This window comes from Mauremys mutica, chromosome 6, assembly GCF_020497125.1.
Source record: "Mauremys mutica isolate MM-2020 ecotype Southern chromosome 6, ASM2049712v1, whole genome shotgun sequence".
In the NCBI taxonomy this organism is placed as follows: Eukaryota; Metazoa; Chordata; order Testudines; family Geoemydidae; genus Mauremys; species Mauremys mutica.
Window position 1 is genome coordinate 31,907,930 of NC_059077.1, and position 27,747 is coordinate 31,935,676.

At 37.0% G+C, this 27,747-nt stretch overlaps 1 protein-coding gene across 2 annotated transcripts in view; it reads left to right on the forward strand.

Annotated features, from left to right (window-relative positions):
- The window catches only part of NDUFS4 (NADH:ubiquinone oxidoreductase subunit S4), a 58,022-nt gene extending 31,243 nt beyond the window's left edge, over nt 1-26,779 (forward strand). For both annotated transcript variants that reach the window (XM_045020075.1, XM_045020076.1), the window contains 3 exons: nt 18,375-18,547; nt 22,513-22,586; nt 26,563-26,779. In XM_045020075.1, coding sequence (XP_044876010.1) covers nt 18,375-18,547; nt 22,513-22,586; nt 26,563-26,666 — 351 coding nt within the window. In that variant the 3' untranslated portion in view covers nt 26,667-26,779. The remainder of the gene's footprint in view (nt 1-18,374; nt 18,548-22,512; nt 22,587-26,562) is intronic.
- Nucleotides 26,780-27,747: the final 968 nt, after the last annotated feature.

A 27,747-nucleotide genomic window follows, 5' to 3' on the forward strand; every position in this document is an offset into this window, starting at 1 on the left:
CCTGGGCCCTCTTTCTTCCATCCTTTGTTTCCCCACTGGCTGGAACCGTCTGGTCAGGTGACGGGGTACTCTCTCCTCAGCCCATTGTCCTCCCACTGACCTGAACCAGCTGACTTCCAAGCTGGGGTGGTCTTCCTGGTGACCAGTCACTAGGGTACCCAATCTCCAGGCTGTTATCCAGGGTCCCGACTGCTAGGCGAGGTCACCGCTGGTCCTATGCAACAACAAACCCCCTCTCCCACCACCTCATTAAACAAGCAACACACAGGGAAACCAAGTCTGTATGCAAACCATTGAAAAAATAAGAAAACCCCTCGCTTTGTTACAACCACATTCCATACATCTGACACATCTTTCTCAGTAGATCAGTTGCATATATGACAATATCTAGTAGGGAAAATGTAAGATTACTATAGGTATTGCTGATCTACAAACATATGGCTGTAATGTCAGTAAGGCATTTTGATTATAATCCACAAGAAGAAAATTAAAAGTGCTTTATAACTACACTGCAGCCTGAGGATGGAATTACTTTGATCATAGAAATGTAGGACTGGAAGGGACCTTATTAGGTTGTCTAGTCTAGTTCAGTGCACTCGAGGCACGACTAAATATTATCTGGACCATCCCTGGCAGGTGTTTGGAGGTTTTTAAGAACAGGTTAGACAATGATGGAGATTCTGCAATCTCCCTAGGTAATTTGTTCCAGTGCTTAACTACCCTTGCAGTTAGGAACTTTTTCCTAATTTCTAACCTAAATCTCCCTTGCTGTAATTTAAGCCCCATTACTTCTTGTCTTGTCCTCAGTGGCAAAGGAGAACAATTTATCGCCCTCCTCTTTATAATGTCCTTGTACGTACTTGAAGACTGTCATCATCTCCCACCTCAGTCTTCTGTTCGCCAAACTAAACAAATCCAGTTTTTTCAATCTTTCCTCCAAGGTAGAACCCTACCAAATTCACAGTCATAGTATTTTTAAAATAATAAATTTCATGATTTCAAATATTTTAAATCTGAAATTTCATGGTGTTGTAATTATAGGGGTCCTGATCCAAAAGGGTGCTTGGGGGTGGGAAGGGGTTACAAGGTTACTGTAGAGTGTCACAATATTGCCACCCTTACTTCTGCGCTGCTGCTGGTGGCTGTGCTCCCTTCAGTGCTGGGCAGCCGGAGAGCAGCGACTGCTGGGTGGGAGCCCAGCTCTGAAAGCAGTGTTGCCACCAGCAGTAGTGCAGAAGTATGGATGGCAATACCATACCATTACTTCTGCGCTGCTGCTGGCAGGGTGCTGCCTGCAGAGCTGGGCATCTAGCCAGCAGCCGCCACTCTCCGACCACCCAACTTTGAAGTCCGTGCCGAAATAAGGTTGGCAATACCATGACCTTCCTACGATAACTTTGTGACCCCCCCCCTTTAGGGTTGGGACCCCCAGTTTGAGAAACACTGGTGGTCTCCATGAAATCTGTATAGTATAGGGTAAAAGTACACAAAAGACAAGATTTCATGGGGGAGACCAGATTTCACAGTCCGTGATGCGTTTTTTTATCACGGCTGTGAATTTGGTAGGGCCTTACTCATAGGTCATGTTTTCTAGAACTTTAATCATTTTTGTTGCTCTTTCTCCAATTTGTCCACATCGCAAAGTGTGGTTTCCAGAAGTGGATACAGTACTCCAGTTGAGATCTTATCAGTGCTGAGTAGAGAGGAAAAATTACATTTCGTATCTTGATTACAACACTCCTGCTAATACATTTCAGAATGATGTTCACTTTTTTTTTGCAACAGTATTACATTTTGACAGGCATTTAGTTTGTGATCCACTATAACCTTCAAGAAGTGATGATGCTCTAATACCCCTGTCATGATTATCACTTTCATTTCCTGTGTAGTCCAGATGTTAAGGTATTTTCAATGAATAACCAAAGCCAAAACAAAACAAAAAGTATATATAAAATAAACAAAGCTAAACAAAATCACGGGTGTTGCATCATATCCTGAATCTGTGGTCAAACTCAGGGTCACCAGCACGGTTTAATTCCAAAGGCCTGGCGTTTTACCCAATAAGTTTACAGCAAGGGCATTCCATCTCTTCTCAACTGCTAGGATAAATGGCAGTGAGAGAAGGGTTCTGAGACCCAGGGCTGTTACTGACAAGGTCTTTTAGCAATGGATCTCCCTCAAGTGATGCTTAAAACAATGTAACTGCAAATATAGACGGGACAACATAGTTTGAGCATCATTGCAGAAAGTATGATTAGTATTGCATAAATTAAAAAATTCCACTATTGCAACTTACAAGCTTCATTTGTACTGTTGTACGCCTGTTTAGTGTGTCTGCCCCAAGCAGGCCTTGCATTTCATAGATTCTAGGAAGTCGAGAGTTCATCGAGTCCAGTCCCCTGCCCTCATGGTAGGTCCAAATACTGTCTAGACCATTTGGCATACTACCATTGTATAGTGGGTACCTATTGCATAGTTTCCAGCAAAGCATAGTTCTGTGGAAGTAGCTGTCCACAGTTGAAGAGGTGCTGTACCAAAATTTTCATAAAGTTTTTTTAAATGGATAAGACTGGTTGACATCAGTATTGCATAAAATATTTTTAAACAAGAAAATCCATAATATTGCATACTTTATACCGTTAAAGAGAAAACTCATATAACTGTACATAAGTTACAGTAGCGCACAAAACAAGAAGTAAAAATACAGGAGACATGGCAAGAGTCTCTTCTAGGTGGACCATAGGTGCTGCACAAGCTACAGGTGCTACACAAATGCCTTTTGTTATGGAGCACAGTGACCTGCTGCGGGATACAGCAGTGCGAAGCCTGGCTTACAGTTGCAATTGTGCTGTGAACACTTTTTACATTTTTTTTCTTTTTTTGTACATAGACAGTGAGATGTGTTACAAGCATGACCAGCTGCTTGCAGTGGTGCTTGTAGTGACAAAATCCTGTATGTGGCTATGCTATTGACATTTCAGCAAGTATGCTGAAATGGCTTTGCCCTGTCTATATATGATCAGTTAAGCTGTTTTCTTGGAATCGGTTTAGAAGAACTTGTTACTGAAAACTGTCAACGAGTCAGTTTCCTTCTGTAGACAGGATTTCAGAGAACTGGCATTTGAAGTAATTGTACATGTAAGTGAACGGGAAGCCAGTGCAAAAATGTAAGCACTTACTCCAGTCAAGAGGTAGACAGTGGCATACCTCACCTGCTGTGACTTTTAAGAGGTCTTCAGGTGTACAGCACTTTACAACAGTCCAGCCTTGAAATAACAGATGGATGACTACAACAAAGGGGAGTAATAGTGGCAACCTATTGGCCATCCATAGGTGGTAGTGATGGCCCGTAGTGATTTTTACTATATGAGAATCCAGAATTAATGATGGATCAATAGGATTCCTAGCATGTGAGCCATTTTGGCATGCATATACTTTCAGTAACCAATTGTCGAAACCATCCCAGTCCACTTCTCTAGAAGCTTGCCCTACCAGCAAGCATCATTTAGCCTTGTCAGCTTGTAACCAGTTTACCTTCATTCATTTCCCTGGCTTGGAAAGTCGTGAAACTATAATTTGGGTTTGATTAAAGAAGACGTAGTATGGAGTATATTAAACAGTGGTGACACTGCAGCACAAAATAGAAATATGTACCCATATGTGGAAAATTATCATGAAAAGTTAAACTTTTTCAAATGTCTCATATTGTCTAGCGTGCTGTTGTATAAAGGACACAGCAATAAGAGTTTTAGCACACCCTTAAAAGTTTGGATCACTTTCCAGCAGATCCAAAAAAAAACCTAAAAAATGTGTGGTGGTATAACTTCTTGAAAACAAAGCATGAGTATACTGCAAAGTTAGAGGCAAATCAGTGTGATATCATTTCTGGAATTTGTCTTAGAAGCTATTGTGAATTGAAAGGAGAGACATTTGGCAAAATGCAGCTTTATTAAATATAGGCTTACTGTACTTTCAAGAAGAGGAAATCTTACTTAACTGGAAATTCTCTGAGCAATACTACAGCATTTTACAATAGGGATACTGTGGACATGCTGTATGTTGATTTTCAGAATGCTTTTAACGTAGATCGCTTGGGCAGCAGTTGAAACTGCTGCTAACTTTGTGCATTTTACAGTATCTGGATAAAAAAAAATTAAGGTAATCTTTTAGTCTTTTGTGCTTTCTCCTATACTGCCTCTAATCTGCAAAACTACATCATTATCCACCTTTAAAATTCTCTTTTGTTGTGATACCTACCAAAACTTGACAACCATTAGGTCACTGGTTTGCTGAGACCGCTGGCTATCATAGTGACTGGTATTATCTCATTATTTTCTTGTACTCGTCATCTGTCTGTATTGCGTCATCTGTTGTCTCTTATCTTATACTTTAGTCCCTGCCCCAGAAATATTACAGTCTGTCTTATTTTGTATTTGTACAGCGCCTAGCACAATAGGGCCTTGGTCCATGACAAGGGCTGCTTGGTGCTGCTATAGTATAATAATTTAGAATGGATCCACATCCACAGATTTAATTTTAATTTTAATTTTAAATTTAATTTTAAAATTATATATAGTTAATTAGGGTATGACCCTATGCTATTTCCAACAGCGAGATTAAGGGAATTGCTGCCTTAATTAAATAATTTGTGCTTTCATAGTATAAGCAACACTGTGCATGCAGAAGAAGCCTCGCGATTACCTGCAATTGGTTTCTTGTTATAAGATCTTTTCCTTAAAGCTTTACAGGGAAAAACTTATTAATAACTGAGTGCTGGTCTCTTTTCTCCAGCCAGTTTGTTGAGACCTGTTTTTTTTGTGTCCAGTAAAGTGAGGGTTCCAGAGATAAGAAAAGAAAGAAACTCCACTCACCAAAATGCAGTTTCAATCCACCTCACGGGTGCAGAGAGTTTTCCCTCTTTTTAACTCTTCCCTCCTCCAATCCCTTTCCAATCTTAGTCCTAAATGTCCCTCAGATGAATGTGTGCACACAATGCTGGGATCACATGATCTGTATGACTCTAGTTCTGTATACAAACTAGGAAGTGTGTGTGTGTGTGTGTGTGTGTGTGTGTGTGAAAATACACACACACACACACACACACACATCTCCCTCCATAACCATGTCAGCATCATAAGTTTTCTTCCCTTTTCCTCCTCACACCTGTGGTGTAGAGTGCATGCCTCTGTCACATGAGCAGCATTTCAGATCTGGCTATGTAAACTAATTGGAGATGAAAATTTGAGGTAATAAATGCAAAAAAGGGTAAACGTGCAACATAAAATAGGCAAAAGCCAGAAAATTGGGAAACCGATCCGTTGCCTTTTTGTCAGATCAGTAGAAGTGCTGATTTTCACTTCCTTCTTTTCCTTCCCTCAAAGTACAAACAGTGAAAAACTGAGAGTCTGTCTTTGGACAATCAGATTTCATGACTTTTTTTATATTTACAAACATACAGTCTTATGGTTCTAAATTCTATCTTGATTAGGACAAACTTTTCACTAAATCTGGAGGGTGACTCACATTTTGATATTCTGCTTGCCTTGTGCATGGAACTCCCCCTGATATCAGTACAAGTTCATCATGTTCATCATATGTAAGTGCAGGCTGTCAGAATTGATCAATCCGATCTATTTCTTTCGTGCTAGCTGGACTGGTACAGTTATCCTGTGGAAGAGGAGGCAGAGCTAGAGATGTATACTATCCATTCTAGTTAGGGATGTAAAATGTTAACTGGTTAACCGATAAGCATGAGTCTTATTGGTAAGGTATTCCAATTAATGTCCACGGCAGGACTCTGCTGCCAACCCCTGGGATCCCGGCTGCCGGTCCCCACGCCCAGATCTCTGCGCACGGTGGCAGTGGAGCTTAATGTTTAAAGGTTTAACTGGTGCAATTTTAATAGTTTAAATGTTTTTAAAAGTAAACACTATTAGCATCCCTAATTCTAGCTTCCTGCACAACTGGAGGTGCTACAAGTGAGGGTCATGGGCGAAACAGGGCCAAGGTATAAACTACTGCTTGGTTTTTCAGTTCTTATTAGCAAATAGACCTGGCGGAAGCTACTTTAGCTTGTAGCCTGAACAATGTGGCTTCACTGAGGCTCCTGTGGCATGGGGCCCCAGGCAGTTGCCCTGTTTGCCACCCCCTGACACCGACCCTGGCTTTTATATGCAGAAAACAGTTATTGTGGCACAGCTGGGCCATGGAGTTGTTATAGCATGTTGTGGGGGCCTCAGAAAGAAAAAGATTGAGAACCCCTGTCCTATTAGATTGATTGGCTCTACTGTTTGGGGGAGGATCTCCTCCCATCCCCACTGCATCTAATCATTAGCTGACCAGACTATTTGAACCAGATCCTGGGCTCTGGAGTGAGCCTAAGTGAATAATTATTTGCTAGTGGACTAGAGAAGACGTTGACTATATAAAAAAAAAAAAAAAAAAGTTTAGTACAGTCAGTATTCTGTTGTTGTCCATTGTTGTTCTTAGGATAGTGTTTTTATTTGCATTCTGTTGCCTCTTGTTCTGGTGGTTGTCACTTTAACGTTGTAAAACCTGTAATGCAAAAGGTATTTCAAAATTGAACAATCTCCCCCCGAATGATTTTGAAATTAGATGTATCCCTCCAATAAATTTGAAAATTAAGAAATGGAGGACAAAATGAAAATAAGATACATGCAAGTAAAAATGCATATGCAAAAAGTGAAGGTGGTAATTATAGTGAATATGCATTTGCATGGTTAACCTGAAGCCCACACACTTGGATACAGTTATTGTTTATGGTGACATTTTGGTGCCCAATAGATTTTGTGCTCTTAAGCAAAAGCTGTTAGTGCACACAAGCACAATTGCTTACTCAGTTAAAGGCTGACAATTTTTGCTATGTAGTATTAAAGAAAAAGAGCCTGAATTTGATAGATTTGTCAAGCCATTAATATTATTTAAATATAATCTTTCATTGTTTGAGAGTTTTTTCTTCTGCAGAAAATATCAACCTGTTGTAAATGTACGCTGGTGACACACTTGATCACCAGAACAAACATTTATTGCTAAAATAGTAATTTATATTAAAATGTTGTTTGGTTCTTTTTTGTTTGGTACAGTTGCTGCTAGAAATATCTTAAATACAGCACACATTTATGTTTACAGATCATCTAATATATTGATTGTTAGTTCATTGCATTTCGCTGCCTGGCAATTAAATCCCTCTTTAATTAGAATAACCTATCTCAGTTCAGCCTCTAGTGCTTGCTGCAACTTGCTTTTGTAAGTAATTACTGTTTGATTAAGCATGCAGTGGTGTTAGCAAGCTCAGTTGGCTGATAGTGATATATATGGAGCTTTCTGTAGAATGTCTGCAGGAAATAAGTTATTCACCAGCAGAGAGGAGAAGCTTTCTGTAGCTCTGACAGTGCAAGTAAAGAAATTACTGAATCATCCTCTTTTGTAAAGAAGAAAAAATTGATGTGAACAAGCTTTGGGGAAAAAACAACAATAAATATTGTTACATGAATGTATTGGTGTTTCTAGGATTAGGATAATTTTATTTCATTATGGAAAATACTTATAATGCTAAATTTGCAGAATTTTTAAAGTAGCCCCTAATTTATTCAGAATTAATTTCTACTGAGCTATCTTGAAACAAATGTACCGTAGTTATGCTGATGGGTTACATTCTCATGTGCATGTTTTTGAGGAGAAGGTAGAGGAATTGGTTTTCTTTCTGAGATCCTTTTCTTGTGGTGCATGGTAGCACTATCTCTGCTAGATTATTGGAAGGAGGAGTGTCTGAGATTGGGGTTATACAACCTTCTAACATCTCAAGTGTCTGTTTTGTCTGGACTTCCCTCATGCAGCATTCTTGTGCAAAAATTTCAAGGCTTTAGTCTGAAGCACTGGGTCAAAGGATATGTCTCTTTGAGGGGGAGACAGGAGGGTTTTTGTTTTTGTTCACTGTGTAGTATTTCATTTTACATCAAAGAATACTGGTCTTCTAGAACCTGTGATGGTGGCAATTTAGTACAGCTTTTTAAAAGACATATACTAAATATGGCAACATTTTACAGTTAAGAGTTTTCATCTTGCAAATACTTGTTTTGGTTTTATAACTAAATATGCAAACAGTAATTTGACTATATTGTAAATAATTTAGCCAGCCATATAATTCATTCAAAAATGAATACTTATGACTCAGTTTTGTTTTAAAGAATAATTGTGGCTATTTTCACAACTCCAAATACCAATGTGACTAGCCAATCCCTTTTCAGAATTGCTTTAAGTAAAGGCTCTGTCCATGTTGCTGTTGCTTGCCCTAATTTACTCTTAAGTATCTATTCCATTCAATATTTGTGTCATAAATACGAGGTAAAAGAACAACTCCAGGACAAACTGCTTCCTATACAGGAAAATCTTGCATAAGGAACAAGAAACTGTTTCCACTCATCATGTTTCCTTTTGAATCATTCTGTTGGGCTTGGATGGGAGGAGCATGATTTACCCCTCAGGAACAGATTTAAGGGCCTGAAACCTGTAAATCCCCATCTCTCTTGGTGGCTCTGTGCTTCTGCATTAGTTCTGCCAGCTATCTCCACTTCCACAGTCAATGGGAGAATGGCTATAGTTGCACCAGTATTTTTTGGCATCTTTTAGTTACTTTTGAACCACCCTCTCAGGGCTAGTTTCCCACAAAAGGGGCAACCTTATAATGTATAATGAGGCTGGATGGATGTGGCAGAGAATATCAGTTTTTCAGCTCACAGGCTCTCGCTGTGAGGCTTACGCAGTGTCTGTCTTGGTAAGAATATGCTTCAGAGAAATTGCTCCTCCCCTTTTGTATGGTTAGTGCCTCTTTTTTTCACTCCATAAAGTAGAACAGAGCATGTGGCCCAGTGTCTCTACCTTTTTCATGAGAAAATAATCTTCACTGAAGCTGGAAAGAATTGTTACCCTTTTCTGTGACCGTTGGGTAAACAAGTGAGAGAGGGTATGCTACAAGTGATCTCCACTAAGTGCTGACAAAACATGTTGAATGTGGTTTCTGTCTCTCTTTAAGAGGATTAAAATTTGCCACTAATCATAAAAACTTGCAGGTATCTACTGTAAAGACGTGTATGATATTACTGTTCTTGCATATGAGGAACTGTTCACTTTTCTTTGCAAACAGTTTAATAAATAATCTTTTATTCACATAAGTATGTATGCATATGTAAGTGATTTTTGCAGTATGGAATAGTTTTGTGCATCATTTGACATATTTTAAAATGTAGCAGTCTAGAGGTAATAAATCCTATAGGCAAAAACTTCTTTAGATTATCTATAGATGTAAGGAATCTTCATTTTACATTACTTGTATACATTGTAACATTAAAATATTTCACTTGTAAATGACCAAAAAGTTGTTAATGCAACCATATCTGTGTCTGACTGAAATTCACCTTCAAGCCCATTAATTCTGTCTTTCTCATAAGCTAGTAGCTGAATATTGCAGTACTAAAACAGAAATGTATTTTAACATAATCATCTGTTTTTTCCCCAAACTCAACTTTTCATGTTTATAAATGAATTATGAATATACAATTGGTGTAAAACATATTCTTCTGTTTTTATTGTTCTTTACATAGCAATAGAAAATTAAAGGCAAAGATACTGTATATGACATGTCTAACTTCAATACCTGTTAACTTTTTAGACCTAGATTTTTCTCTGTTGCATCACAAAAATTGCATGGAAACAAGATTTGTTTCTGTCAGCAACTTGAGAAGGATAAACTCTGAAAAACACAACTCTAACTAGACCTTAGCTTGACCATAAGGCAAACAAGGAATAATCAATAGGCTATATTAGTGCACAGTTTTAAAGAAATTGCAAAAAGTTTCCAATTGACTAATCTAAATTAAACAATCATACTGTACATACAATAAGTTTGTTTTATTTTGCAAGATAGTATTCAACTATAGCTTTCATCAGTGATGGTTAAACATTGAAGCTTTGTTTCTTTATTTGTATGGAGAGAAACATGACTGTCAGAAAATAGAACCTTCTAAAACATGTTAAAAGCTTAAAAGTTCTATGCACTAATTAACAAAATACAGTGAAAGTTTAAACTGTTAATAGCTGCAACATCCTTGATGCATAGAACTGCAGTATACCAACACTGTATAACCGTTCTCTATTTTGTACCCTTTTAACTAGGGTAACTGTGTCCATTTTTTTTCTTTACTACCTGCTGTATATGGAAATTGTGCACACTATTTGGAACTAGCTTTCAACATTTAAAAGCTATGCATATTATTGCATGGAAGAATTACATCTCACATTACAGTTGGGGACAACTTTTAACATTCTGAGGGGTTTCTTATAATTCCTAAAATTTAATAATGCCTCTTAAACAGAGGTACAAAATGCCTCCTTCAACATCACTGCAATTTGTAATATTTGATTTAGGATTTACTTCCATTCACTGTTCTCTCCCAAATTTTAAAACTGTTTTACACATTGTAGCCAGGACTTACTACAGCAGTAGGAATTGCTTTCTTTATTGTGAGAGAAGCAAAGAATGAGGAGCACATGTGCCAATAAAAAAGGGTCTTGGTTTACATGGGAGTAAGGTCTTCTGGGAATTATACTTAATTGAAGTGAAACAGTAGTATTTGCTGTTATTGACAATATTGGTCTTTAAAGTTAAAAATATCCATTTTCACTTTTGTTCCTGCTAGCTCCTGTGGACTCGCTCAATGCACTACTTTTTGTTTAAATAAGACTTGTGCAAGGACCTGGATAGCTTATTGAATTAAATTCCAAGCCTTTGAGTTACGACTTTACACCTAGTTATGAGTTGTTCCACAATTGCATGAATCAAAGAGGTGATGATTTTAAAAGCATTTCATTATTGTGTAAATATAATAGACTTTTAATAGACTTTAAGGTCAGAAGGGACCATTATGATCATCTAGTCTGACCTCCCCCTGCACAACACAGGCTACAGAATCTCACCCATCCACACCTGTATCAAACCTGTGTCTGAGCCATTGAAATCCTCAAATCATGGTTTAAAGACTTCAAGATGCAGAGAATCTTCTTTTTACCATATTCCACACTATATCATCTGACATAAATTAGCATTAGAATTCTCTGATTTTTATAGGTTTCATCTATATAAAATGGAACTACTTTAACATGGTGCAGTATGATTTCTTAGAATCAGTATTTAGAAAAGACCATTTAAGGTCATCTGGTCCATATTTGGACCAATTTATACTGGTGGATGCCTGGGAATGGATGCAGAAAAGGAAATGCCATAGGGCTCACTATTGTCCAAAGAGGAACAAAGTAAAGCAAAACCTGCTCAATTTGTCTTGCTTCTGATTTTATTTCCTATGAAGTAGTGACTTGATATGTTAATATAGGCATGACATCTTAGTGATTTGTTTTTCAGGAGTTTTGTCTGACTGCTATTCTAGTCTCATGAGAGGGAGATCGTTTTTGTTTTTTTTTTAAAAAAAGGACATACTGTGTGTGTAACACCTGTAAACTTCAGTGGCCATTACATGAGCCAACAATCCTATTACACAAAGTGCTGCTGGACCTTTAATGGAAATAAGTGGTCGAGACCTTAGTTTTGCATCTCATCTGAAAAATGGCATTTTAAGCTAGTGCCTGTGGGTTACTGGTTAGTAGTGTCACTAAGGCCTGGTCTACACTGGCGGGGGGGGGGGGGGGTGTCGAACTAAGGTACGCAACTTCAGCTACGCGACTAGCCATTAAAAATGCTGTTGCATTATTATAAACTAGAGAATAAATTCTACTCACAATGGCAAAACTCCAATTGACTTCAGTGGAAGCAAGTTTGGGCTCTCTCTCTCTTAGAGAATACAGGCCTAGTTTTCTATTTTTTTTCCATACAGTTTCACAGAGATTCTCTTCTTTCCACTCAAGTAGAAACATTCATAACTTCTTCCAGGAATTAGTCAAATCAGGCTGATACAATTTTTCTTTTTAATTTCACTAAACTTATCAGGCCAGTTTTAACAAAATTGGAAAGCAGAATTGTAGAAATTAAAAATGATTTTATTTCAAAATAAAGATTTCATTTCCTTTGCTTTATTCTTGCTGTTTTGTGGTTCCCAGCAAAAATATATTTGAGCGCGAGATCTCTTTATACCTCATGTGGAAATAGGTGGAACTTACTGCTTACATTTCCAGATACTTTATTTTTAATTTCTCAGACACTATTATTCTATCCAGCAACAGACTGAACCCGTTATACTTTTTAGAGCTTGCCTTGTCTGATGCAGTTTTGTTGAATATACTTTGATACTTCACTATGAAGTTTATCAGGACTCCGAGGGAAGCAAAATATTTCTATTTATTTTTATTTTTAGTACTGTCTTTAAACAAATCTTTAAAAAAGAGAGACACTTATGTAAATATCTTTTTTGTGATTTTGTCACAGAAAACCAGCCTTTGATATGTACATTTTTCTATGAATATAGTGCAGTGTATAAATAAGGTAGTTTCCTGTGTTCAGATTAAAGCATGAATTTTGAGGGGACACCATTTTACACCCTTCTCTTCCCTTCATGTTTCCCACTTGAGGTGAGAATTAATGTATGGAATTAATGTGGATCTGCAGTCAAATATGTTAATGGATTAGTGGAATGTTTTTAGAATGGTAATCAAACATGCCACTGTTTGCCATTTTATTGCTCTCTCTCAGGACAAAATAACCACAAGTGATATTGACCAAATGGTCCAGGGAAAGGCATGTTATACTCTAGTTTTGGAGTGACTTTGCGTGCCAGGCTTTTTTTTTTTTTCTGGTTAGACAGAAAACAGAGTAACTGTTAGATTGGCATATGCATTGAAACAGGAGGGGGAAAGGCTGCTCAAAAGGAGTGGGTGTTTGCAAGCTTCACTCAAACCAGATAACTCTGCTCAGAGACCTCTTCTGGATGATGACTGCTCCTTTGGCATATGCTGTGTTAGGGTACATCTACACTGCAATTAAAAACCTATGGCTGGCCCATGTCAGCTGACTTGAGCTTGCAGGGCTCAGGCTAAGGGGCTGTTTAATTGCAGTGTAGACATTTGGCCTCAGATTGGATCCCAGACTGTAGGACCCTGCAAGATAGGAGGGTCCCAGAGCTCAGACTGCAGTCAGAGACCAAATGTCGACCCCTCACTTAAACAGCCCCTTAGCCCAAGCTCTGTGAGCCCGAGTCTGCTGGCATGGGCCAGCCACAGGTGTCTAATTTCAGTGAAGACACGCACTTAGTGAAATAAAAGATATTGCAAGAGGAGCTTCTATCAAAAACAGATTAGAGCCCAACTGACAACTCCCACATCTCTCACAGACATGCTCTCCAGAGTATGTCTTTTGTAGATTCATCACCCTTCTTTCTTTACTTGAATATTTTTCACTTTTAGCAAAAAAAATGTTTTTATGTAAACATGAAATAAGAGATTAGTGAAGGTATAGACTTTAATTTTTGTGCTATGGTACTGTATTTTTCTTTTAAAATATAATAGTAACGTCATCCTGCTATGAATATTTAGATGGAGGAACACATTATGGGTAACACATGTTGTCCACAGAATTATTATAGTAATGCAAAAATATTCTGTATGCCTTAAAGAGAATGCTGTGTTCCATGCAGTATGGAATTTCCAAAGAGCAAATATGTTCTCTCCCCGCTTATGTCTATATCTATCAGATAAATGTTTTCTGCCCATATTCAGCTTATTCTGCTCCATCTTTCTACTTGTGCTTCACATTGATTTATTTTCTTATATTTGTTTCAAAAGGACCATAATGAATTCCAGAAATGTACATGTTCTCCTCACCTTTATTAAAACCCAAACAATTTAAGAACAGTGAATAAAAACTCTTATTTACAGCAACTACATAATATATGCGATTAAAATTGCCCAGTGGCCTGTTTTTGTGTGTTAAGTCATAACCATGTTTTGATTTAAACTTAGAAAATGTATTGCAAAGGAAACTATGATTTTATAGCAAAACTTGATGCAATTTATTACTGACCTGTCAAAACATATGGGGATTGGGGGAAGAACAAACTCTCTTAAACTCCTGTAAAGTGCAGAAAATGTCTATTTATTCTTGTTTTATAACAAGTGTAAACTGTGGAGGTTAAGTAGGGGGGGGCAACCGGAAGTAATTACTAAGGCCAGTGGCATTTCTGTGGTTTAATACAGGCAGAAGCTAATTATTCAGTTTTTATTTAAGTGAAATGATGCCAAAAAGGAGGGTCCTGCAGAGCAGCTGCACTCCTTCAGTATTGCCCTAATTTACCACAGACAACTGTCACAAACAGAACTTTTAAACTTGATATATAGCCACGAAAGTAAGGAGCCTTTTGTCTGGAGTGCATGCAGAAGAACTCCTTTATACAAATCAACCGGCAGATGACGGACAATGATGAAAATTTGATTCTTTGAAGTCATAATGGTCATTGAAATGTGTGAAATTCTGGTATTGAAAAGAGAGCGGCTAGCAAGACTCTAAATCCTGGGTGGCTCCTGGAAGCTTACTGGGAGGTTTTTCTGCATTTTGACATCAACTTCCCATTGCTTGTTCCCTGCTTCCTTTATTTAAAAAAAAGGGGAAAAGTTAAACAGTAGATATTTGATAGCAGTATTTCACACAATTTTTTCATGTATGTATGAGAGTTTTCATAGTGGAGAGATGAAACTTATGCACACCTGATTCATATGAGCCAAAAATGCTTACTTTCATAAATATTAATATGTTAAAAAAATGTTTTGCTTTCCTCCCTTGCCTTATTAGTTTCTTTTTTTCAAGACTGTCACCTTTGGAGTTTGCTATAATAGTGGGGTACTTTAACAGCCCCCTCAGAAATGAAGTAGGTCACTTTCATGGTGAATTCTACTTCCATTAACCTTCAGTCTGTGAACCAGTTTTTTCCTCTTTGGATTCTGTAGCTCATCAGTAGGAAATGATACAAGTGTTCAACGGCCTGGATTTTCAATACTACAAATCTTTCTAAATAGCATAAATGAAAAAGAAACATCTTTGATTGGATAGACAATAAGGATTTTTGAGGGGGGCTAAAGATAGACATTACCAAAGTTTTATGATCTGTTGCAATATGCTGTCAAAATGATAAATCTTTTTTTAAAGTTATTTTCTTTAAAAAAAAAAAAAGAGAGAGAGAAAATATTGTATATTCATCATGCAGTACAAGTCCTAATTTGTTTTTTGTATGGTCAGATAAATAACATCAACTAAAATCTGATTCAGTTTTGCCAGCCTACTTAATTTTAAGCATTGAAAAGTTCATCTCTTTAATCTCAAATTTCTCAGGTTTTTTTCTACTTTTAATATTTGATACCTTTATCATTTTATTGTTTAAAAAACCCTAACACTAAGTATATTAATACAAAAGCAAAAATTTGTAAGAAGCACAATATTAAAAAGAATGAGAGCAAATTGAAAATAGCTGTCAAAAACATCTTTGTTTTGGAGAGTTTGTTCACAGGTAATTTCAATGAGAACTTGAACTCAGAACAAAGCACTGAAGACACAGAGAAAGTTCAACTTAGTGCAGCATAGTTCTTTTCAAGTATTATATTGTTTTAATGGAATCTTTGAGCGGGAGCTTTAGCCCATTGAAATGTCGCTTAAAGGACAGGTTCTTCTGTCACTAGCTGGAACCGTGTGGATGAAATGATCACAATAGAGTGTTGTAATGCATTTTAAAAGTGTGAGAAATCAGTTTGTCTAGACTAAGAGTGCGCCTACGGGGAATAGGAATTTTAGAGCTTCTGTGCTCTTTAGGTGTCAAGTATGTGATAGATGCCAAGCCTTTTTATTCCATATCTTTGGCAACAGCTCAGCTATGCTACAGTACCTTACATGTCTACTGCAAGCAAAAACAGTGATTCTATGTCAAGACGACTTGGGCTTCAAAATCCAGAAACTCATTGTCCTAACAACTGTCTGTTCAATTGCCAACTTTAAACTGGGGAAGATATCAATAAACAATTGCTAGATTCCCAGAAGGCATGGAAACTTTAGCTATAATGAATCAAAAGTATGGAGAGCTAGCAATATCATATAGCTATTTTAATGTCTTAAAACAGGCAGTTTTTATTTGCACTTTGAAAAGATCTTCATAGGATGAATTGCATGCTGCTAGGAAAGTAAATTTTATTATTTGAAGCCAATCAAGTGCCCCAAAACTGTGACTTTTTTTTCTTTCAGATAAACTAGACTGGACATTTATTACAAGAAATTTACAAATACAGTAATTACTGGGTTCTGAGGGCAGCATAGTGGAATTTTAAAATCATATTCAACATATGCCAGTTTTAAAATTATTGCATTATATGCAATACTTCTGTGTTCTTTTTGGGGTGGTGTTTAGGGCTCTGGGCGGAGTTTACTATCACCAAAAGAGAGAATTTAAAAAGTGTCCTTAAGTTTATTGTAATCTCATTTAATAGAACACCTTTTTATCCTGGAGGATAGCACTTGCAAACTTGATACGCCATAGATTTGGTAGATACAAGAACTGTTTAACCATCATCAAAATCCAGACATCTCTCTGAATCACTGTAGATGAAAAAATTAGTTACACCCAATTTGTGAGTGTCAAAATAAATCACAATTGTGAAAATGGCAATATTAATGAAATTAAAAATGCTTTTCATTGTACAATTTTTGTAACTATCTTTGCACATAGTAGGATCAATATTATTTCATCAACTATAGTGTTCAGTTTCTCTGTTGCCCACACATACTTGCCCCCGTGTGTGTGTGTGTATATATAGATAGATAGATAGATATAAAAAAGTATGGTTTACTACTTTGTTTCTATAAACAGACAAGCCGTAACAGTAAAGCCGCACCTAATTTTTGCTGCAGATGAAAAAGTATTGGGTTGGTTAAGCACAAAATTTGTTGCCAACTCAAATAAAAACTTCAAAGTATTTCTTTTTTAAATTGTAGTTTGAGATTTTAGAAGAATTAGAAATGTCAGTCTGTTACAGTATGTTTTGTGTACATGTTGCAACATTTGAGTAATTGTTAGTGGTGGTTTTTTAATATCATGGCTAGACTGGTATTCAAAATAAACATTACTTGGGCTTAAGGAAAACACTTATGATTAAGTTGTTAAAATATTTTGACATTTGCTTTAGGTATAGTCTGAGCTCAAATTTTACAAGTTGGAAACTTCCTGTGTTTTTCTTTCATTCTGTTTTAGTTATAAATGCAGGACAAACATTTCACTCTCACTCCCTGATTTAGTTCAGACAGACTGATCTAGTTTATTTTGTGAAGTGAAACAAAAAATGAAATTCCTCATTTCTAGGGATGATCTGGTGACAGCATCAAAAGCTTCTAAGTTTGCCACAGAACAGAATCCTATGGAGTTGGTAGCTGAAGACTTAAACCCAAAATGACTTGTTTGCCTCTTCAATTCAAGTCCTGTCACCACTGGCAAGATTAGTTCAATATGCCCGAAGTTCAGCTGCACATTTCTGGACCTTCACCAAATGAGCATTTGTTCCTGGAGAGAGACAAGGAGAAAGAGTCCAAGAAGCTCCCATTGGCATTAAACTTAAAAGTATCTGAAGTCATGAGTTGTTAGCTGGCTTCTTTCAGCAGCTTTGGATGAAGAATTTGATGATCCACTTTACTCTGTTCAGCAGGTGTCACAGTGCTAGGATGAATTGACATGCTAGTTATATTTAATTGCTGTTTAGTTTTTAAAGTGTGTTCATTTCAGTTATATCCAGAAAAATTACTTTCACCGATGTCTCTCTCATGAATAGATTGATTCCTTGATGATTATTTTTTTGTCTATTTTATTTTTGTTACCTATTAAAACTTTGTCTCTCTTCATGGTCTTTATCTAGTGCTTTACTGTTGAGTACAGTTAAATCTGGTTACAAGACAATAGCTTAATTAGCTACGGCATTCTCCTACTAACCTCTTCCACTAAAACTTGTAAACAGTTTTGCTTTTTAAATTATAAGGTTCCTGCAGACTTCTTCCCCTTATAAACAAAAAATATAATCCCAAAACATCAATACAACAAACACTGCATGAGCCTTAGTGAGAGATTTCCCAAACAAAAATGTCAAACAGAATATATCTTTAAGTGAAATGAGTCATAATATCAGAAACTCATCAAACTGAGCCTGCTGTTTGAGGAAAGATGAATTTACAGGGTATACCTTCATGGGGTTTTTTATTATAAAAGGTTAAAGGAACATTCCTTCTAAAATAAAGAAAAAAACTGTGTGGGAGGTAGTGAACATTGATACTTATATTAGCTTCTTTAATAGAGTAGTTTTAAACAAGTTGCGTTTTTTTTCTCTTTCTGTAGGATATCACTCCTTTAACTGGTGTTCCAGAGGAGCACATAAAAACCAGAAAAGTTCAGATTTTTGTCCCAGCGCGTAATGCCATGCAGGCTGGTGTCAACAACACGAAGAAATGGAAGCTAGAATTTGATACCAGAGAGCGCTGGGAAAATCCTTTAATAGGCTGGGCATCTACGTGAGTTTGATTTTGAAATGATTTCTCCTCTCATATCTGTGCAGATTTGACTTTGAAATGCCCTTTGTATCTGTAAATCCATGTGTATTTAACCATAATTATAATAAATGGTTGATGGGTCACGGTGATCATGATGAAATTTTAAACATAACAGTACATGTGCTACTCTCTCTGTTAGCATAAATAGGTTTAGAAACAGATTTAGATTGCATTGCTCCAGGCTAGAAGAGGCTGGAAAAAAATCTTCAATTTCCTTCTCCACCTAATTTAAGTGTATGACCCAAAAATCAAAGATTATGTTTGCACATGCAATGTAGTAGCAAGTTGCAGTCTCACTGTAGTTGAGGGTCATTAATTACATCTGGTCCTAAACCCCTCTGAATGGTCCATTTTAATTAGCCCAAACTTCAGATAAATGTATCTAGTTCATGAACAGTCTTTAAAAATATTTCTTCAGAAGAATTTACATCACTTTACTCACCTTTCAAAATTATGGTCTATTGCTTGGTTTGGTATGCTTTAAGATGTTTTGTTGACTTGATGAAATAAAAATTGCAGCAGTGATAACTGTACAGTATCACCTGCTAAACAGTCTTGTCCCCATTTTGAGCCTGCAGAATTTTTATAGCATTTCATAGGCACTTTAATCAGTGGTATCAAATTTTATAAATTATGAGAATTTGGCACACTTCTCCTAACATCACTGTAAATTACCACTGAAATATCATTTGCTACAGACCTATGCTGAAAAGTTAGCACTTACACATTGTCACCAAAACTTGTTTCAATATCTCACCCATTCCAGAATTTTTTTTGAAACATTGAAAAGAGCACAGTCCACATTAAAGTTTCCCCTAGCAACTATTTTATATTACGTTAGAGCTTAGTACCAAAGCGACTGAAACCAAACCCTTAATTACCTTTGTCCTATGTGTTTAAAAAAAACACACCTTAAAGTTGAAATAGTATAGATTGGATTTAGAATATTAAAGAGCTAAAACAAACAATCACCAATATATGCATAATTTTAAAAATAGTCTATTTTAAAATGTATTTTTATTTGAAAATTAACTCTGTTTACTATGTTCCATTTCCTGTACAGTAGTTGATACGACCAACATCTATATCAGCTCCCTGATGCCCAGTGTAGCAAGAAAAATATGGAATTCAGAAGTGAGCTCTTAGCTGGTAGGAGAAGGAGAGAATGATTACTAACCAGCATATTTTAATACAAATGATTTTGAAATGTTAAGCCTATGAATGTAGTCTATTAATGATTAAACAGCTCCCTCAGACTCCATGTTTTTCACCTGTTGGGCTGTAATAGTCTTAAACCAGTTTTTAAGGGCATCAGGCTTTAATAATAATGTAATAAAATAGGATTGGGCTGATTTCTATACTGTACGTAACCATTGAACTGTCATCAAATGTTTAAGAGGTAGCCGTGTTAGTCTGTATCAGCAAAAAGAACGAGGAGTACTTGTGGCACCTTAAAGACTAACAAATTTATTTGGGCATAAGCTTTCGTGGGCTAAAGCCCACTTCCTCTGATGCATGCAGTGGAAAATACAGTAGGAAGATCGAGAGAGAGAGAGAGATAAAAATACACACACACACACAACATGAAAAATTGGTTGTTGCCATACCAGCTCTGACAAAACTAATCAATTAAAGTGGGCTATTATCAGCAGGAGAAAAAAAACTTTTTTGGTGATAATCAGGATGGCCCATTTCAAACAGTTGACAAGAAGGTGTGAGTAACAATAGGGGGAAAATTAGCATGGGGAAATAGTTTTAACTTTGTGTAATGACACATCCACTCCCTGTCCTTATTCAAGCCTAATGGTGTCCAGTTTGCAAATTAATTCCAGTTCTGCAGTTTCTCGTTGAAGTCTGTTTTTGAAGGGTTTTTTGTTGAAGAATTGCGACTTTTAGGTCTGTAATTGAGTGTCCAGGGAGGTTGAAGTGTTTTCCGACTGGTTTTTGAATGTTATAATTCTTGATGTCTGATTTGTTCCATTTATTCTTTTGCATAGAAACTGTCCGGTTTGACCAATGTACATGGCAGAGGAGCATTGCTGGCACATGATGGCATATATCACATTGATATATGTGCAGGTGAACAAGCCTCTGATGGTGTGGCTGATGTGATTAGGTCCTATGATGGTGTCCCTTGAATAGATATGTGGACAGAGTTGGCAACGGGCTTTGTTGCAAGGATAGGTTCCTGGGTTAGTGTTTTTGTTGTGTGGTCTGTGGTTGCTGTTGAGTATTTGCTTCAGGTTGGGGGGCTGTCTGTAAGCAAGGACTGGCCTGTCTCCCAAGATCTGTGAGAGTGAGGGATCGTCCTTCAGGATAGGTTGTAGATCCTTGATGATGCACTAGAGAGGTTTTAGTTGGGGGCTGAAGGTGACGGCTAGTGGCGTTCTGTTACTTTCTTTGTTGGGCCTGTCCTGTAGTAGGTGACTTTTGGGTATTCTTCTGGCTCTATCAATCTGTTTCTTCACTTCAGCAGGTGAGCATTATAGTTTTAAGAACGCTTGATAGAGATCTTGTAGGTGTTTGTCTGAGGAATTGGAGCAAATGCGGTTGTATCTTAGAGCTTGGCTGTAGACAATGGATCACGTGATATGGTCTGGATGAAAGCTGGAGGCATTTAGGTAACTATAACGATCAGTAGGTTTCCGGTATAGGATGGTGTTTATGTGACCATTGCTTATTACCACTGTAGTGTCCAGGAAATGGATCTCTTGTGTGGACTGGTCCAGGCTGAGGTTGATGGTGGGATGGAAATTGTTGAAATCCTGGTGGAATTCCTCAAGGGCTTCTTTTCCATGGGTCCAGATGATGAAGATGTCGTCCATGTAGTGCAGGTAGAGTACAGCCAAGAGGAAACCCCTATTGCAGTTCTTGCCATTCAGCCTTTGGCCTTCTCAGTGATCCACCTCCCACTTTCTTAAGCACTTGCTGTCTCAGAAAGGCAGGACGCCATATTAGGTTTTGTGCTCCAGTAGCGTTACCCCAAATTTCTTCCTAGAATTGCTGTTAAATTTGCAGGTTAATTGATTATTTAGCTTTAATCCTTTGTTTTCAGTGCTCTAGATGGAATTTTTATAGCTGCTAAGTGGACTCATAGTTTTTACTATGGTTGGACCCACTTGTTTAAAAAATCATTTTGCCATTTTGTGACTTCAGAAATGAGACTAAGACAACTGATCTACAAGTAACAATTAGCTTATGTGTTTGGGCTTCTGAACTCTACTCGTTTAGCTCAGAGGTCTTCTGGACTTGTTTTATTAGGGTAGAGATGGCTTCTGTTGCAATTAAATGCTGCTCTGGAAACACTTGTGAATGTGGAGATCATCATAAACGTAACTGTGTCAATTTTCAGGCAGTTCTAGATGCCAGGTTTGCTCAGGTATTCTCTAAGTATTCCTGGCCTACTTGCTGTGAAGTCCTGCTTTCCCTTCTCCAATAATGTAGATTTCACAAAGCAAATAGACAGGCTCCTTGTCTCTTTACATTGTTCAGTAGTTACATCTTTCACCTTTTCAATCCCTCAAAATCCGTCTTCCTTTTTCAAACAGTTTTAGAATTAAAAGGTTTTCATAGAGCACTGGTTGCTTATGTCATTGGCATATGCTTAGGAACTTACATAGTTACAATTTTAAAATATCAGTTTCTGAAAATGAAATCAAAAGTTTAACACAGATTGTTTGAAATACAAAGAAAAATCTTCCCATGGGAAAATCTTTTAATATTGAAATTAAATCCTAACTTAAAAGTAAAAGGACTCAGGTGGCTCTGATTTATTTGGAGATGATGCATTTTCTTCATGGTGTCTTTAAATATGTATACATAAAGTGGCATTAGGTTAGACCGTGAGGTGCAAACATTATTATACAAAATACTTAGTGTTACACTTCAAATATATATATTAATATTTTATATTTTACATCTTACAGTGCTGATCCTTTGTCCAACTTGGTTCTAGCTTTCTCTACTAAAGAAGATGCTATTGCTTTTGTTGAAAAAAATGGTATGTATTTGAGAATTCTAGGTCATAGCAGTATTTGTGTTTGAGTCCATTTTGTTTAGATAATCTTTACTTTACCATTTGGGAAGAAAATTACATTTAATAAAGTAAGCAATAGTGTTTTGAAACTAACATTCTTTAAGTGCCAATTTTAATTTTGCTAATTACATATTAAAAATCCCTCTTTAATTATGTAGTTACCTCATAGTCAGTAGCAGATCTGAAAACTTTTGGTTGTTATGTATGCCTACTTGTGAATTTGGGAGATAGGATTTGATAGCATATGATCGGTGTTCTATTCTTGACTCTGCTGCGTCTGACCTTGTGGGAGTCACTTAACCTCTCCCTCAGTCTCCACATCTTTTGAGATGTTTATTTCACTGTGGAATTGAGAGGCTCAGTTCATGTTACGTGTGAGGCAATTATGTTCCATTTGTTAGAAGGCACTAAAAATGCAAGTATATTAGTAGTAGTCATTTTTAATGTTGATTTGGCAGTCTAATGGACTGCTCATATGCATTAATATAAGCACATGCTTAAGTCTGTAAAGGATCTGGGCCTTAATCTTCTAACAGGCCATTAGAAGTACTATATATACAGTAAGCAGTCTACAGTTTGTTAAATAACTTTTCAGACATTTTTCTAACAATGTCCTTTGCAAGTGGAATTTGCAACTGCACAAGGAATTTGCTCCATTACTCCAGCTTTCCCACACAGCTCTGCCAATGAACTTCAGCTTGGCCTACAAACGATTACTATTTTCAGTCCTAGGCACCTCATGAGTAGGGAGTGCCTGTCAGATCAAATTGGTGCCAAATTATGTGGTATTTATGATGTGTGCACACATGCAGGGAACTAGGAGAAGCCCTTCAAAGAGATTTTCACTTAATTCCTGTCACTACAGGTCATAACTTGTATCTCCAGAGGTGAAAGACTAGGGTATTAAACCACAGTGTTGCCTAATCTTTCCCTGTTCAATGTATTTCTGAATTTAGAGTGGTCAGAGTTCAATTAAAAATAAACTGAATTAATTACCCTCAAAAAATCTGCCTGTTTCCATTGGGATACACAAATTACCATTTCAGAAAGTTAAAGAATGCAGTAGTTTTCACTCAGTCATCACAGCACCTTCATCTCCCTCAAGTGCTGCAAGGTATCCAATGCTGCATGTATAAAGTACTGGATGAAAGGTGATAAGCAAAGCAGGAAATCAGGAGAACCCAGAGCTGCCTTAATGATAGCACTTCTGTTCCACTGCCAGGTTTTCAGCTTAATAGGTGCAAAACCTAATAGGGGAACACATACTTACTCATCTCGTTAGCATGAAAGTCAGGCTTAAACCCATCTCCTTGCACATGCCTAGTCTCCACTCACCCCCTGTCCTTTTAATCTGCGAACTTGAGTATGATGCCTGACGTTTACTACTGCTCAGTGTGGAGGACTGTGCCTTCCAATTTACCTTATTTGTGCCTCAGTGGCAGTGGTGCTGATTCAGCCTTTAGCAGCATGTAGGGGATTGAAAGATCAAGGCATAAAGCCTTGTCTAAACTCAGAAGCTGCACCAGTTTAACATTGGGTGGGATTTTTTAAAAAAAGTTTAGTAAAAACAGTAGAAACCTCCTGTGTAAACATATATATCTATTTAATACCAGTTTGGTTTGCACTAATACACTTCCCAATGCAAGTAAAATCAATATAAAGTGTCTACACAGATGTTTGTACTGGCTTAAGTGATTTGATTTTAACATCACACCTTTAGTTAAAGTGGTGCAATTTTATGTGTAGTCCTTATCTGTCTTCAGACCTTATTAGTTGAGGATCTTAAAACAGGAAGACCTGGAAACTTAAGTTATTACTTTGTGTGGGTATAAATATAAATAAATAAATAAATATATATATATATATATATATATATATATATATATAATATATATATATATATTATATATATATATATATAGCATGTGTATATTGAGAGGGGATGTGTGTGTCTATTTTATAGATAGATATAGTGTGCGTGTGTATATTTATAAAAAAATAAATTAGGGAATAGACTATGTACCCAAGTTTATAATTTAATTTACTAGAGTAATTGCCACAATTTGTTGGTCTGAACACTAGTTTTGGTTCAGCTTAGAAAAACCTGAGGAGATTCAGCAGATATCTCTTCTCTTAACAAGTATTTATGAATGTGTTTTTTAAAGTAGAATGAAATACTGTCACGGAGTTGGGAGAGACCAGGCCTTGCACCCCCCGGCTTCCTGTGATTGATTGATTTGATCTCAGCCAGCCAGTAAAACAGAAGGTTTATTTAGACAACAGGAACACAGTCCAAGACAGGTCTTGCAGGTACAGACAACAGGACCCCCTCAGTCAGGTCCATCTTGGGGGGCCAGGGGAGGCCAGGAGGTCTGTCTGGCCTCCCCTTCGTTTTCCCAGCCAGCTCCAAACTTCAGCCCCTCCTCTGCCTTTGTCCCTTTCCCGGGCCAGGAGGTCATCTGATCTTTGTTCTCCAACACCTTCAGTTGGCATCTTTGCAGAGGAGGGGCCCAGGCTATCAGGAGACAGGGTGTCGGCCATTCTCTTTGCACACCCTTGCACACCCCTTCCCTCTAGGGTTCTGCAACAATCGCACACCCTAATCCCACCACCTAGATACTTAAGAAATGCATAGGGGAAACTGAGGTACCCACACACTATTTAGAGAAAATACTAAGAACATTCCCACTTCGTCTCACTTGTGTATCTCAAATATATCTTACATGTAGGATAAGAGATGCTTAGAGCAAATGCAAGACTGGGATTCGCTCAAAGGGGCTTTGCACAAAAGTGTATTTTCTATTCTCTCTGAGTGGCACAAAGCTAACTGTATGTATACATTAATACTGTCATGTTATAAATGTTAAAAAGGTTCAGTTAGTAATTTGGGGTTTTTTAATTTTCTTTTTTAATTTAACTTTAAGGAGGAAATTTACCCTTTCATTGGCATCAGTGAAACTTCTGCTTCTGTAAATTTCTAACTTAAAAATGGAAGTATTTCAACTGTTTAGTGATTGAGTGAAATCATGTTGCGGAAAGAGAGCCCAAACTTCATAATACCAAGCGTTGTATGGGCAACTTTCGAGATACCTGGAGGCTATACCTAATCTGCATATTGATTTACATAAACCCTATTGTCCCTATCTCCACTTTTCTGACTTTTTTAGCATTTCCCTTGCAGAACTATCATATTACTTGTCTTTTAATGTTTTATTCCTTTCTCTCTTATTCCCATTTTATTGTGTGTGTGTGTGTGTGTGTGTGTGTATACATTTTAACATATATATATATACACACACACACACACTTACTTTTCTTTTTACTCCTTTCTATTTAGCTTTGATTACTTATTCTTCTTTTTCATGGCCTGTTTTCTCCCTCTTTCTCCTTTGCCTTGCAAAGTCTCCCTTCTCTGCAGATTCTCTCCCACCCCCTTTCCCTAGGTCTCCTTTATCTTTCCTCACATCACCCAGTCTCTCCTTCCCTCCCTAATTTGTCATTTCCCCTCTTGCTGAATTCCCCCCAGCCACCCTCAAGGGCACTTGCATTCCCAAAGTCTTGGTGTATCAGTCTGACGTAAAATATAGAGATGTGGATCCATGAGATTATGGGACTATATACCTCACAGTCAAGGCTCCCTTTTGTGCTTTCCCACTGAAATAATGCCCCAGGAAGGAGCAGTGAAAGTTGAAATATGCAATATCTGAGATCTGACAAACCTCAGAACAGGCGTAGGTCACATTTAGGGCTTCTCTATGTTATAGCATCATTTTCTACTGCTGATTACAAAAGAATAAGTACATACATATTATATATCAGAGGTGTATATATTTCTTTTCTGTTAAATATTTAAAGTTTTAATTTATATTTCTTTGTTCATTTGCTCCATATTATATGCTGTGTGTGTATTGTTTAGAATTCTCTCCGTGTTTTTCCCCAGGCTGGAGCTATGATGTTCAAGAGAGGAGGATTCCAAAGCCTAAATCCAAGTCTTATGGTGAAAACTTTTCTTGGAACAAAAGAACAAGGGTGTCCACGAAATAGGTTGGCATTGGCTATCTCTCTGTCTGACTGTGAATAAAGTCAGCTGTGCTGTATTTATAGTCCATGTATAATACATCTCTTAATCTCCTAATAAATTTGACCTTTAAACTACAGATGCATCTTGTGGTGTCTATTTAAAATGTTTTTGATGTCTCCAATTGAACCTGTTACAGCCTTCCCTATATAGTGAGGAGATTTGGGGTGTTCATACCTCTAGGAAATTGCTGTACTAGGAATCCATTAAAAGGAATGTTTGAAATCAGCTGCAACATTAAGGATTGTGGCTTGCCTTTCATAGTAATTTTGTAGTTCAATAAGTTGTTTAAAATCACCACCCTTTTATGTAGATGTTCTGTTAACAGGAACTCCTCTGTTTTTGTTGTCATTGTGTACAGGAGAAATTCATCAGTCTGACAGCATGGTATGGCATGCAGAAGTCAGTATCTGCTTATTATTTAAGTTGTTTGGTGGAACTGCATGTACTATAAGCTCCTTTCAATCCAAATTAATACTGTGCTGTAAATGTGACTTCTTAGAAGCATTCATAATCTGAATAACAAGCCAGCATTGTGTGGTTGTGTTTAAAAATATTGTATATTCCTGTGAATTTGAGCTGTAGTCTAAAAGATCAAGATAGTAAGCCCTCCTGTTTGATATACCTTCAAAGTACAACTAGATGGGAAATTTTCATACTTAACTCATACTTACAAATTAAATCAGAGTAGTAAGGTAGCAGCTATAAGGTGCTCTTGTAACATTAAATATATGCTAATATACCTATTTTATCACACCTAAATTTTACTTTTAATAATATAGAAAGCAAACACTTACCTAAACTGAGGGTTCCATAAAAATACTACACGTTTCATCAGCCTTACTACTAAAACATGTAACCCAGCGCTGTCATGGTGCATTATTTAATTATTAGAACGTTTGTCATGTAGAAATCTATATTTGTAGTCTTTGACTTACCAGTGTCTTTTATTTGCCCTTTATTATTTTTCAGTAATTTTGTAATTGACAAGTTGAGACATCAGCAGATAGTCGCTGATGAGACTTATAAATGTTGGTATAAAACTTG